Source organism: Phocoena phocoena, chromosome 1 (assembly GCF_963924675.1).
Source record: "Phocoena phocoena chromosome 1, mPhoPho1.1, whole genome shotgun sequence".
In the NCBI taxonomy this organism is placed as follows: Eukaryota; Metazoa; Chordata; class Mammalia; order Artiodactyla; family Phocoenidae; genus Phocoena; species Phocoena phocoena.
The window spans coordinates 20,686,173-20,699,396 of record NC_089219.1 but is presented as its reverse complement, the minus strand read 5'-3'; the positions used below and the strand labels follow the sequence as shown (position 1 = coordinate 20,699,396).

The 13,224-nt window shown below is 57.4% G+C and overlaps 1 protein-coding gene across 3 annotated transcripts in view; it reads right to left on the bottom strand.

Moving 5' to 3' along the window:
• Nucleotides 1-12,958, bottom strand: part of RPS6KA1 (ribosomal protein S6 kinase A1) — a 36,598-nt gene extending 23,640 nt beyond the window's left edge. Inside the window, exons 1-2 of one of the 3 annotated variants that reach the window (XM_065874376.1) lie at nucleotides 12,798-12,958; nucleotides 6,672-6,716 (exon numbers count right to left, since the gene is read on the bottom strand). In XM_065874376.1, coding sequence (XP_065730448.1) covers nucleotides 6,672-6,716; nucleotides 12,798-12,860 — 108 coding nt within the window. In that variant the 5' untranslated portion in view covers nucleotides 12,861-12,958. Of the gene's footprint in view, nucleotides 1-434; nucleotides 444-1,225; nucleotides 1,286-6,671; nucleotides 6,717-12,797 lie in introns of those variants that run through there. The other 2 variants (XM_065874383.1, XM_065874392.1) reach the window with 2 other exon arrangements.
• Between the last annotated feature and the right edge of the window lie 266 nt (nucleotides 12,959-13,224).

Sequence of the window (13,224 nt, the reverse complement as noted above, 5' to 3'; positions counted from 1 at the left end):
ACGCAGAGGCAGATGGGGACACATATCCAACAGGCAAAGATAGATGGGGACATGTACCCAACAGGCAGAGACAGATGGGGATCCAACAGGCAGAGGCAGATGGGAGCCTGCACCCAACAGGTGGAGACAGATGGGGACATGTACTCAACAGGCAGAGACAGAAGGGGACACGACCCAACAGGCACCCAGTACGTGACATGTACCCAACAGGTGAAGACAGACACTCATGAAGTGGAGACAGAGACAGGAGCTCAACAACAGAGGCAGGTGGGCAGCAGTCAGCATCAGTGAGGCCCAAAGAGACTGACAGATACCCAGGGCACACATACAGGCAGGAAAGACACAGATACCCTGAGAGTCAGACTCTGGACTTAAGGGAAGACCTCCAGGTTCCTGCTAGTCTGCCTGGGGGCAGGAAAGCGATGGGACATCACCTGCAAACTCCCAGCACTTGGGAGAGCAGTCTGGTATTCGTGGCAGACTCATCTCTGAGGAATTCCATTTCTCTGGAGTTTCCTTCCCATGCTATGGCCTGAGGGGCCCAGGATCAAGACACTGGAGACCGAGATGGATGTCTCCTGAGTGCAAACGGATAGCTTTGATCCAAATATCCCAAAGCTGTCATCCCCCACTTCAGGAACAAGAAACTGAGGCCCACAGGACAGTGACTCACCCAGGCTCAACGTGAACAGGTGGCAGAGCCAGCTCAAACCCAAGTTCTTCCCCTGGTTACTGCCTGGCCTGGGGTCAGCAGACCTCAAGTACCAGGAAAGCGTGGGCAGGTAAGTCAGCCAGAGCCATGTCCTGCCTTTCCAAGCCTGCCCCCTCCCTTAGTACCAGGACAGTCTAGGGACTTCCCATTCGAGATGCTGACCCTCAGAGACACAGCCCCATCTTCAGGGGATCCTGAACAGCCACAAAAGCTGCAGGCTAATCAGGCCCCTGAGTGTAACCCAGTGGGTGGGACAGGCAGAAAGCCTAGCTCAGAGAGGGGCTGGGGAGGGCCAAGACCACACAGCAACAAGCAGGAGCAGGCAGCGTCCGTCCAGTACCCACCCCATCCTGAGGTCTGAATCTCCACCTGTCTGTCTGCCTCTGACTGAGAACACTCCCTGGGGACACAGGCAGTCACCCAGAAACCCCAGGGGACACAGCCACCCCCAAACCCATTCCTTGCCCAGAGTCATGACAGACCCCGCTGGAGGCAGGCCAACCCTCTGCTCACCTTTCTGGGACAGGGGAGTGAGTCTCTCTCAACTCTGGGGAAATCTGCCGGGGTCTGCATGGTGGGGCCCAAGCTGGCGGTCAGAGGGCCCAGTTACTCCCCTTACTTCTGCTTTTTCAGCTTTCCTGGCCGAGCAGGCAGGGTCCCTGACCCACTCCTTCTCACTTCCCCCTCTGCTGGAAGGAGGGACAGAAGACGGCTTAGGCTCCCCTGCTAAGGAGGGGACAGTGCAGACCCCAAACCCGGGGCTCCAGGGTGGGCCCAGAGAGACATCCCTCATCTCCTCTGATCCTAAGGAAAGAAGACTAGAACACAGACAGAAGTTACAAGGAGATGAGGCAGTGACACAGTGGGTACCCCACACCTGCAAACAGCCCCTGGAGAGAATGGGGGGCAGAGGTCACCAAGGCCACCATCTCTGACTGTCCCGGTCCGGAGCATGGGAAATCCTTCCCCTGTAGTGACCTTCCCATGGCTGGGCCCGCCCAAAATGGCAGCCCCCAGAGCGGGCATCACCCTGCCCTAAGAAGCCTGCCAGCCCAGGGCCCTGGGACGGCCAAGGGGGCAGAAGGCCCTAGCATGAACCTCACAGAGGCCTGAGAGGAGGAGCAGGTAGCCATGGGGCAGGGGTTGACCAGGCCCAGCCCTTTGCCAGATGGCCTCACCACATCACTGACACCAGCACACCCACAGAAAATGACACACACAAATGCACACAGTCCGATGATCGGAAACCATTTCCACAGACATCCCCTATGTGGAAACGCTCCCACGTACACCGAACTTCCCCTTCCAGTCCCCACAGGGCCTCCAATAACTGCCTGATGACGGCCTGCTGGGTGTTGTGAAAGATGCTTCCTTAGACCGAGGCCTCTCACTGTACTCCAGCTTCTTCTGGAGCGTCTGGGGTCTGGAGGCTGTGGCAGTCCTGAGAGCCCCAAAGCTCTCTGGTCCAGTGCCGGCTGGGGCCCCTCAACCCTTGCATCCCTCGGAAGCAAAGGAAGACTCTCCATGGCTAGCAGGGTACGGGAAGGGGCAACAGGAAGGAAACTGTCTCGGAACTGCCTTCACTGAAGGGAATGTGCAGGGCCTGTGAGGCCGCTGGTGGCAGGAGTAGGGAGGACAGCACCAGACCCCACCCCCTGGTCCCTGCCCCATTCCCCCTAGAGATACTTCCTCTTATTTACTTCCTCCCACAAGGCAGCTGGAGAGAAGCCCAGATCCCCCCCACCTGATCCCTGGCCCGTAGGGTCCCCACACTGGGCCTCCCTCCAGCAGCTGCAACCCAAGCCCACCTGCTAATCTCTGGCCCTAATGTACACCAACAGCCCCTCCCCCAGCTGGCATCATCTGCAGGGCCTCCCAGGACTGCCCCCTCTGATGGGACAGATGTCCCCAGACGCCTCTCCCAGCATGCTCTGGGCAGGTGAGGAGGGATCTACATTTCCCAGGCATCCTTGATAGGGGAGGTGGCTTTGGGCCCGAGGCCAGGACTGGCATGGAGTGACAATAAGAATTGTGCCTATTAATTGAACATTTATTGTATGAAGTCATTCTTTCCCTCAACTTTTGTTGGTGTGGATTCTGCCAGGCCCTGTGTCCTAGCTCCAAGGAAGTACTGATCCCATTTCAGAGAGGAGAAAACTAGACTCAGATAGAAAGTAACTTGCCCAAGGCCACATGGCCAGAAAGGGGGAGAGCTCAGGGCAAAATCAACCTGTTTACTTCCAAAGCCTACACTCTAAGCATTTCATTATCACCTTCCTTGCAAGCCCTGCCAGCCTGCCTCCCCTCTGGAAATCACTCACAGCTACTGGCCCGCTGCTCTGTCCTCAGGCCAGGAACCAGACACTAGGAGGCGCACATGTTAAGGCAGACCTGTCCCCAAAATAAATACACAATAACAAGACACAACTATCCTGGGACACAGTGCAGTCAAGGTGCTGTAGGTGCCCAGAGGCTCTAACTATCTGCAGGGGGTGAGGTCCAGGAAGACAGGGCAGTCCAGCTGGACCCTGAAGATGAACAGGAGTTGGCCAGGCAGAAAGGAGGAAAAATTTAGACACTCCGTGTAGGAAGAGACCAGCGTGGAAAAGAGGCTTGAGGCCAGGAGTACAGCGTGGGAAGTTAAGAACCGTCTACTCACTAGCTGAGTGTTCCCAGGCAAATCTCTTTCCCCGTCTGAGCCTCAGTTTCTTCTTCTATAAAATAGAGGTCAAAACTAGATTGTTCCACCCTCAAAAGGTTGTTTCTAGAAGCAAAATGGGCCACAGAAACAAAGGGATGTGGTAAACATAACTCCCTGGATTACACGGGCACTCTTACTGCCGCAGGGCCTCCTCTGGGCAGGCTGAAGGGACAGAGCCCAGCAGGTCTCAGGTGCTGGGAAGGTGGGCTAGCCTGCCCTGGCTAGTCCCAGGGAAGTTCCCCTCAACACCTGAAGCTCCCAAGGCTCCCCGAAGTCCACAGTCACATCCTGCCTGAGCTCCAGCCAGGGGGAGCATGAGGGATCCGGGAGGGATCAGGGTTTCATAAACAGGAAGAGAGGAGGGGAGGGGGGAGACGCTCAGCTCTCAAAATAGACCTGCAGGAGCTTCAAAGGGGTCCAGCTCCGGAGATAGCCGGGGGAGGGGGCCTGGGGCACCCAGTCCACCCCCAGGAAGGGAGGGAGGGTGAATGGAGTCCCAGCATGCCTGAGGGCACCAGGTGCACTCCAGGAGCTCTCACCCTAGACTGCAGTCCTCACTATAGCTGCTAAAACCCCAATCTCCCCTTCTGCCTGAAATGGATAAAATAAGCAAGCATTAAACACCAATATTATGCCTCAAACCCTGTTGGATTCTTCACTTTATACACATCACATTCCCTCCTCTGGGTGGCCCTGTGGGGTGGACCCTATTCTTTTACAGAAAAGACATCTGAGCCTCAGAGGGGTAAATCACTTGCCCAAGGTTACACAACAAACAAGAAAGAGGGGCAGGATTCTGAACTCAGAGCCCCTGCCTCCCAAGTCCCCCTCCAAGTCAGGCCTCTCCTCCACCTGGAAGGCCCACTTTTCTCTCCAGCTGCCCAAATCCTGCCTTTCGAGGCCCAGCCAAATGCCAGCTCTGCAGGGAAGGTGACCTGGTGCCCCATGGCCCATCCCAACTCTTCCTCTTCTGCCACACACAGCAGTGATTGTCCTGGTCCACGCTCAGCCCTGAGTTCAGATGCCACTGGCTGGGTTGCCCGGGATGCGCTCATCTCATCATGCCCCCAAGAGACACGTAGGAAGGTGGTATATTTCACTGCCCACTATGAGGCCTGGCGCGGAATGGAGGTCTTAGGTGCCCACAGCCTGTTCTTCCCCATCACAGCGCCCTCTACACAGCTTTCCTGTTACCACCGTTCCCCCAACACTGGGAACTCCCTGAGGGTGGGTGTTGAATTCATTTTGGGGTCCCCAGTGCTACAGCAGGGTGCACTGAAAGTCTGATGTTGTAAAACATAAACCAGCTTGCTGCCAGCTTGTTCCACTAAACAGAGGGATGAGGTCCTGACCACAGGCTGAGCGCTCCCTGGTGTGTTGAGCCCAGAAGTGGGCACTGGGGATGCTGGGAGGTTCTGGAGCAGTGGAGAAGGTGAATGAGCAGGTTCCGAGGAATGATGGGACTTGGGGTCACGGGGACCCAGTGCTCCTCCTCTTCAGCACTCAGTGTGTTTCCTGGGCTGGGAGGAGGGTGGGCTCTCTGGTCAGGCAAGACCTGACCCTATCGCCCACCAGCTATTTGACCTTGGGCCTCAATTTTCTCATCTGTAAAATGGGGAGAGTTAACCTCCAGGGGTGTTATGAGAACCAAATGCAAAGCTCCTGATATGGCGCTTTCTCTCCCTTAACGTGGCATTCGAGGTTCTCCCTGACCCATCGTGTCCAGCCACATCTCCCTTCCCAGCCCAGGATCTGCTCTAGAGCAAGAAGGAGTCCCAGGCTTGGGATCAAATGTAGGTCGCCCGCCTGGGTAAGTTCCTGCCCTTTCCCAACCAGCCTCTCTAGCACTGAAGTGAGAAGCTGCACTCACCACCAGCTCCCTCAAAGGTGCAAGCACTTCTGCAACTCCCAGAACCACAGTCCCAAGATCTGAACATTCTGGGTCTTCACTGGAGACCTACAGCCCCTTCATTCTGTTACTAGGCAACCAGGGGCAGCTCCTTTGTGGGGAGAGATTCTCCAGACATGGGGCTGAGATAAGCCAAGGGGCCCAGTCCACACCACGTGGACTGCTTTTGGTGGTCCAAGGTTGCCATAGTACCAAAAAAAGGAGGGGGTGGGAGCCTACTTCTGTCAGCCTGCCCTACCCCAGGTAGCTCAGCTCCCTTATCTTAGGAGGCTGAGTCAAGGCAAACATCAGGACCAGCTCCGGGTCTATATCAAAGGTCAAGCTCGTGGTCTGGTGCCCAGGCAGACCCAGGCCAGGAGGGTGTGGCCACTAACAGTCAGTGGCGCTGAGCGATACAGCAGGGCATCCACGCTGCTGCTGCTGAAGGCACTGTGTGGCAAGCAGTTGCTACCTCACTTGTCCTTCACGTCACTCCTGAGAAGTAGGTTACTATTATTCCCAAGGTACAGCTGAGGAAACTTTTGAGAAGCTTCTGGTCAAATGGTGATGGTGGAGCCAGGACTCGAACTCAGGTTGGCTCTACTGCCAGAACCCATACTTTGTCCTGCCTGGCGGCTTCCAAAGCCCCTCCACAGCCAGCAGCTCTGTGACCTCACAGCTCCTCGAGAATTGGAGGCACTCAACATGGAGATGAGAAAGCCCAGGCCCAGAGGAAACAAACGACCCACCAAAGGTCACACAACTGTCACCCAGTCCTGGTACTTCTGTCAACACACAAAACCAGCAACAGGAGCTGAGGGGCTGAAGGGAGGAACCCAGGGGAAGCAGAGAGAGCAGAGGAGAGGGAGCCAGCCTGGGGCTGGGAGGTGGGGTCCCTGAGAAATGGCCTGTGCGCCACATGCCAGGCACTGGGCCCTGGTTAGATTTGAGGCCACCAGGTTCCCTCCAGCGCCAGGTGCCCAGATGATTCCAGGCCCACGTCAGGCCCAGCAGACCTGAGCCTCTCTCAGCACCCCTTCACCGTCTCAATACAGTCGGCCAAGCTGCCACGAGTAAATAAACTGAGCGAGTGTCCTGGTCTGGGTGATGGGTAACCAGAGTTCTAGCCTGGATTCTGACCCTGTCTGGGCCACAGTCCCCTCACCTGAGAAACAGGAAGGTTGGAGCAAGTAATCCTGACACACAGGGCTGCCTCGAGGATTAGGTGGGACCAGAGAAGGAAGGCTGAGCTGGGCCAAAGGGCCTCACACCTGGGGGGAACGAGGGCAGGCCTCCCTCCTCTTCCACTCCATGCAAACGGTCCCCCACCCCTGACAGTCCCTAGCTCTGGTGCTAGCCCCGGTCCTTACCTTGGACGGCTGAAGTCCAGCTTCCTCCCCTGAGGCTTGTCCATTCTGGAAAAGAGAAGGGAGATGAGGGAACACTGTCAAAACTTAGCAGAGTGGCACAAAGCAAAGATAGACCCCATGGGGCAACCCCGCCCTCGGCTGCTCCCAGTAGCTAGGGGGCCATGGAGGTGAGGGCAGGAGTTCTGGCTGTGTCCTCTCTACCTCCACTCTCACAGGGAGGGCACAGGCATCAAGGCTCCTGCAACAGCCCCTCACAACTCAGGCGGACCATTTCCCGGCATCTCTCCCTCAGGCTATCTGCCTGGCAAATACCTCATCTTTGAAGGCTCAGCTCAAATGTCACCTTCTCCCAGTGAGAAGGAAAGGACTCCCAGCTCTGCCACAGACAAACTGTGCATGCCAACTAACCAACTCAAGAGGCCTCAGTTTCCTGATCTGTAGCAGGAAGGTATTTACATCACCTCCCAAGGTTGATGCAAGGGCTGAAGGAAACGAAGTCTGGAAGAGCGTCCAGCCCAGTGATGGTGGGCACCCTGGCCCTGCCTGCTCTGGGACCCCTCCCTATCCTCGCAGAATCACTGCTGCTCCACTACGGTCCTGCGATCCTTCATTTTACCACTTATCACAACGCAGGGACTATTTACACACGGGCCTGCCCCTCCTAAAAAACGGGGAGCCCTGGGAGGGCAGAGATTAGGGCTTGGTGCTAACAGCTTTCCTCTTCCGAGCCCCTGCCACATGCCCGGCACTGGGCTCAGTGCCTCACACCTGTGGCACCATTAAACCCTCCTGACCTGGGAGGCAGGCCCTGGTCCCACTTGGCAAAGGAAGAAACTGAGGCGCAGAGGGGCCTAGTGATGGCGCATAAGGTTACACCGCTGGTAAGTGGGGATTCAAAATCCAGTCTCTGATGCCAGGAGGTGCTCAAAAGAGGACTGAGGAAAAGCAGCCCACTGCCCAGCTAGGGGAACTACCTGCAGAGAGGCAGGCACTGGAGCCCGCCCCTGGGCAGTCCTCCAGCCCCCAGACCTCACCCTCAGGTGGGTGCTACTCACCCTGGGGTACACCATCCCTTTCCTGTGTGATATGAGGTGAGTAACCTACCCCATCTGGGCCTTGGGAAGCTGAAAGAAGCTGTCCCCACCCCTCCTGCACAGCGAGAGTGTGGAGAGGCCAGGAAGACCCAGGACTTTGGAGCCAGGGGCCGGGTCCACAGGGCAGCTGCTGCTTTGCTCGGCAGCGGCAGGCATAGCTGTGCTCTGCCCATTACATAATCTCCCTGCCCCTGGAGCAGCCCTCCCCTTGTTGCTCCCAGGACATCCTGCCCCCTGAGCCCCTTTAATGCCCCTAATCCTCCCCAGGGGCCAGTGTTCTACAGGCCCCACCACGCACGCATACACATACCTGTCATCTCTCAGAAGCCTGGGGAGAAGGACCAGGTCGACCAGGGCTGGGGGGAGGGGGAGGCACGGTGCATTTGTAGATGGAGTTCCACTTCACCCAGCATTCTAGACTCTTGACATAATTCCCCCAGATGGTAACAACGGCCTATACACCAGCCTCCCCCATTCCAAATCCTCAGCCTTCCTAAAACTCAACTGTAATCGTTACACTTGAGTGATCGGCTCCCTTGGTCACTCACTCACTCCTTATTGAGAACCTCCTACGTACCAGGCCCCAAACCCTTCCACGGCTTCCCACTGCCTGCAGGATAAAGTCCCAGCTCCTTGGCATGGCGTTCAAAGCCGTCATCACCAACTGCCCAACATAGGTGATTAATGTGGGTTCTGGAACCTGACCTTGTGGGTTCAAATTCTGGCTTCTACCACCTGCATGACCCTGAGGTTACTTCATTCCTCAAGGTCTCAGTTTCCTCATCTGTGAAATGGGGATAAAAGTAATGTACCTCATTGGGTGGCTGTAAGAAGCAAGCAAAATAGTGTCTGTAAAGTACACATGCCTGGCAGGTAACTGGTCCACAAACAGTCCCCATTATTACTATCAGGCCCTATTACGGAGCTAAACTGATCAACCTGAGACCCTGAACAGACCAGCTTGTTTCACATCCCCATGCGTCTGCACGGTGGCTCCTCCTACCAAGAAAACCTTTCCTGCCTGGTCACTTTGGCAAACCCCTGGTCTTCTTCCAGGACTCAGTTCTAATGTCATCTCCTCTGTCCACACAGTCTCAAGCCCTTTCCTCCCTCCTCTGGGCCTCACAGCACCGAGCAAACTGCAGATTAACTCAGGGAGGGGCCATGACTTGTCCAGCATCATCTCCTTGGCACCCAGATCAGGGTCCAGCATGTAGCCTGTCAAATGAAAGCTCAACCCAGCAAAGAGAGCAAGGAGGCCAGAGCAAGTTTTGTTTGTTTGTTTGTTTGTTTGCCATGCCATGCGGCATGCGGTATCTTAGTTCCCCGACCAGGGATCAAACCCATGGCCCCCCGCAGTGGAAGTGCAGAGTCCTAACCACTGGACCGCCAGGGAATTCCCCAGAGAAAGTTCTATTACTCCCATTTTTCAGACAAGGTTCAGAGAGTTGAGGGACTTACGTGTGGTCCCTAAGACATCGGGCCATGACCCAGAGTCATGTGGCTGCAAGCCTGAATCCCTGATGAGGGAGGGGAGGAGGTGGTGGGCGTACCCAGACATGTGCGCTGACAGAGCAGTATCCTGGAGGATTCAGGGGGCTCCACAGGCCCCATTTGGTTGCCTCCAGTCCAGGGGTCTCTAGCTTGGATGCCATCCTCATGGAGCCCCACGCCTGTAAGAGCTGTTGCACAAGGTCTCTAGAGGGGAATGGGCAGCCCTGGAGAAAGGACTGGAAGTGCAAAGAGGACCACAGGTGAGCTTCTCCCCTTAGAGCCAGGGTCCTGGGAAGACAGGGCTCATTTGCCCCTCTGGTCTGACTGCTGCACAGATGGTGGAAAGAACACAGGTCTGCAGCCACAAAGACACAGCCACTAATGCTAGCTCTGCCAGCCTCTCATTCTGACCTTGTGTCTGTCACATTACTTCTCTGAGCCTCGGTTTCCTCATCTGTACTACGAGGGCAGGTCCATCTTGTTCACAGCTGTACCCTGCTGCTTGGATTAGTACTTGTCACATGATAAGTGCTCAATAAATATTTGCTGAATGAACGAATGAATGAACGAAAGAGGACAATGATACTGACCTTGCAGAATACTGAATGAAAGACCTTGTCTAAAAAATCTGGTATAGGAAAGGGCTTTTGGCCTCTTGGAGGATGGAGACCCACTCTCCTCCCTCTTCCTCAGAGAGCACTACTCATGGGGACAGCTGCGGAGGGCCTCCAGACCACTGTGCCCCCTCCCCAGAGGTCAGAGATGGGTTTCACCATGCATCCTTCCTCCCCGCCCAACCAGCTCTGTCTCGGGAAGAGGGGCCAGGGCAGCGTCTGGAGAGGCCGGGCAGCAGATGGACAAAGACAGCACGTGCCCCACAGGCAGGAAGCAGCCCCAGGAGTTGGGTTCAGAGCCCAGCACTGGCAGCCCTGCGCGCTGCTGGAAGCTGGGGGCCAGGTGCCAGGGCCGGCTGGTACCACCAGCCCTCAGCAAAGGCTGGACAGGCGAGTCTGCCAACACCCGGAGCCTCTCTTGGAGTACCTTCCACCTGGGCCAGTTTGATCCCAGCTCTTCCCTGTCCTTAAGCCTCCCCCAACTAGGCTGGAGACAAGAGATCTGGGTTCCAATTCTGACTCTGACATTAATTCACAGGCCAGTTCTCCTCTCTGAGTTCAGCTGTTCCATATGAAAATGGGGGTAATAATCCCTACCTTGAGAAGTTGTTTTGAGAGTTGTTTTATTTTAATAAGGTAACAGTGGTGAAGTGGGGTGGGTGGCACATAATGAAGCTCTGTACACAGCGAGGCTGGGCCTGGGGTCAAGGTTACTGCTTTCAGCAAGGCCAGGGAAGGCCCAGGCAGAATCGTCAACCACACTTCCAATGGGTTTACTCCACCTGGGCCACACCCCAGACAAGGCCCCGCCTCCCAGCAGCCCATTTTCGGCAGCGTCATGGGGAGGGCAGGGCAGTCTATATCCCAGGCCTCTGCCAAATGCCCCCACCAGCCCCTCTGCCTGCCTCCTTCCTGGCCAGGAGCCAGCAGCAGCGCCTATACCTGCAGGTCAGGCTGCTGTATCACTTACATGTCACCTGGGCTAAGAACAGCGAGGCCCTGTTCTCCAGTGAAAACAGCCCAACCCGCGCCCTGGCTGCCCCATGGCTCCTGTTACCCAAACAATAACACCCAGTCGCCTGGCACCTCCATGGAGTGGGGAGGAGGAAAATGGGCAGTGGTACTCGGGACTCTGTACCCTCTCAGGCCCAGAAAGCAGAGGCCAGAACCCAGCCCTGGCCATTGGAGAAACAGAGGCCCAGAGAGGCTAAAGACTGATTGGGGGTCACACAGTGTTTCCAAGCTGAAGCTCCTAGAGAAATCACAGCCCCCCTAATCCTAGGAAATAAGCCAGTCTCTTCCTCTCAGAGTTCAGCTGCAGCAGTACTAAAACTGAGTTGAGTTTCCTGTTTAAACCTGGCCCCTGCCCCAGGATTCCCCAAAGAGAAACAGGAAGTAGTGCCCTGGACTGGGAATTGAGCTCCTGGGTGTCTTTCTTCCCTACTAGTATAACCCATGGTAAGTCCTCAGATTAAGTCTCTCCCTGGCCCCTCCCAGTCCACCTTCCTCTAGGGAGGCCTAGGTCTCAATGGTATGCCAAGGCAAAGGAATCCACCTCTGAGCACCTCCCCAACCCCCTGTGCCCCAGTCCTTGGGGGGTGGGCTGTGGTGGATAGGGGCTGCAGAGGGCAGTGTTCCTCACCTCAGAGGGTGAGTCAGCGAGAGAACTTCTGAACGGAGCAGGGCCCGTAAAAACCCCATGGCAGGGATCCCAAAGCAATTTACTCCAAATTGCGCCTTCAGGTTGGCTACCTAATCCTGCCATGAGTCCACCCTCCAATAGCCAGTGTCAGCCATGACCATCCCTTTAAAGGGGCAGCACACCCTGGGTTCTGGGGACCAGGGATCCTCACTCTGATCTCAACCTGTGACCCTGAGAGGCAGGGCACTTGGTGGTTGCCCCAGTTAAGAGAGGGCAGAGGAGGGGATCTAAGCAGGGGCTCCGAGCCCAAGCCAGAAGAAAATCACCTTGGCTCCCAGGCTCACTGAGGTTTCCATGCCCTCCCTGCATATCCCCACATCCCCTCTGGAAAGGCAGTATCACCTACCTCCTTCCCAGAATGAGGCTAAGGGAAAAGTTTTTTTTCTCCATCTGCTGGCAGATGGGCTTGACCTTGACCCTGGGGGTCAAAGGGCACAGGAAGAGCTGGCCTTCTGCAAGCTTAGGGCCTAGCACCATAGAATCCTCAGAGGGCAGGAGGTGCTTCTGGGAGACGCTAGGCAGGCAGAGGCCAGACTCCTCAGGGGCCCAGTCCTTCCTATGGGACGGGGCAGGAACCAACGTTCTCCTCATCTCCAGGAATAATTTTCACAATGTCTAAGGGCTTTTCCCCATTCTCTTCCCCCCAGCCTGGAGCAGGTGACACAGGTGTCCTCTGACCCTAGGCTGGGGCAAAGAAAACCAAGAGTTTCAGCCCCAGACGGGCGGTGTCACCCCAAATTCCACAACTGCTAGGGTCAAGAGGGACAATCCTTCTAGGGTCAGCAGCCGAGTAGCGGGAGCTCTTGGGGTAGGGCGCTGGGAGACATCAAGGAGAAGTGGGGGGGGGGGTCCCATGATCCTTGTCTCTGTGGAATCCGAGACATCTGACACCCCAGCCCTGGCCGTCTGCCCTAACGAAGGAAACTCCGACAGCTCCCGGTACAGGTCCTAGGTGTGTGGGGTGAGGCGGGGGTCAGATCTCAGCGCACCACGGCATTCCCTCTCCGGGCTAGGGGGTTTCTCGGCGCTGTGGCGGAACTGTCCCTCGCGCACACACACCCGGGGCAGAAGGGGGTGGCGCCGGAGAGGGGGCAAGAGATCGGAGGGCACTCGCGTCCGCGCGGGCGCCCGCCAGGCTACAGAGGCGCCGCGGGCCGCCCCGCCCCTGTGGGGACTCGGGCTCGCCGGCCGCCAGCGCCCGTCCCCCGCCCAGCTCACTCACCTCCGGGTCCAGCGGCACCAGCTCCATGAGCGGCCAGGGCTCCTTGAGCTGGGCGAGCGGCATCGCGCCGCCGCTGGGCGGCCCGCGCTCCACCGGCGGTCCGGGCCGCCTCGCCTCCCAGGTCCCGTGGTCCCAGGCTCCGCGCTCCCGCGTCCCCTCGTCCCCGCGCCCCCTAACCCCCTCGCGCCCGCCGAGACCCTCTAGCTCTCGCTGGGCCGTCCGCGCCGCCGCCGCCGCGGCACTCGCACTTCGGCTCCCTCCGTCACCCGGCGCCGCCGCGCCCATTGGCTACCTGCGCGAAGGGCGGGGCCAATGAAGCCCCGCCCCGGCCCCCGCGGCGCGGCATTCCCAGCACGGACCCCCAGCCCCCGCCGCGAAGAGTGCGGGCCCCGCCTTCACCGCGAGCCCTGGGCCCGCGCTCTGCTCA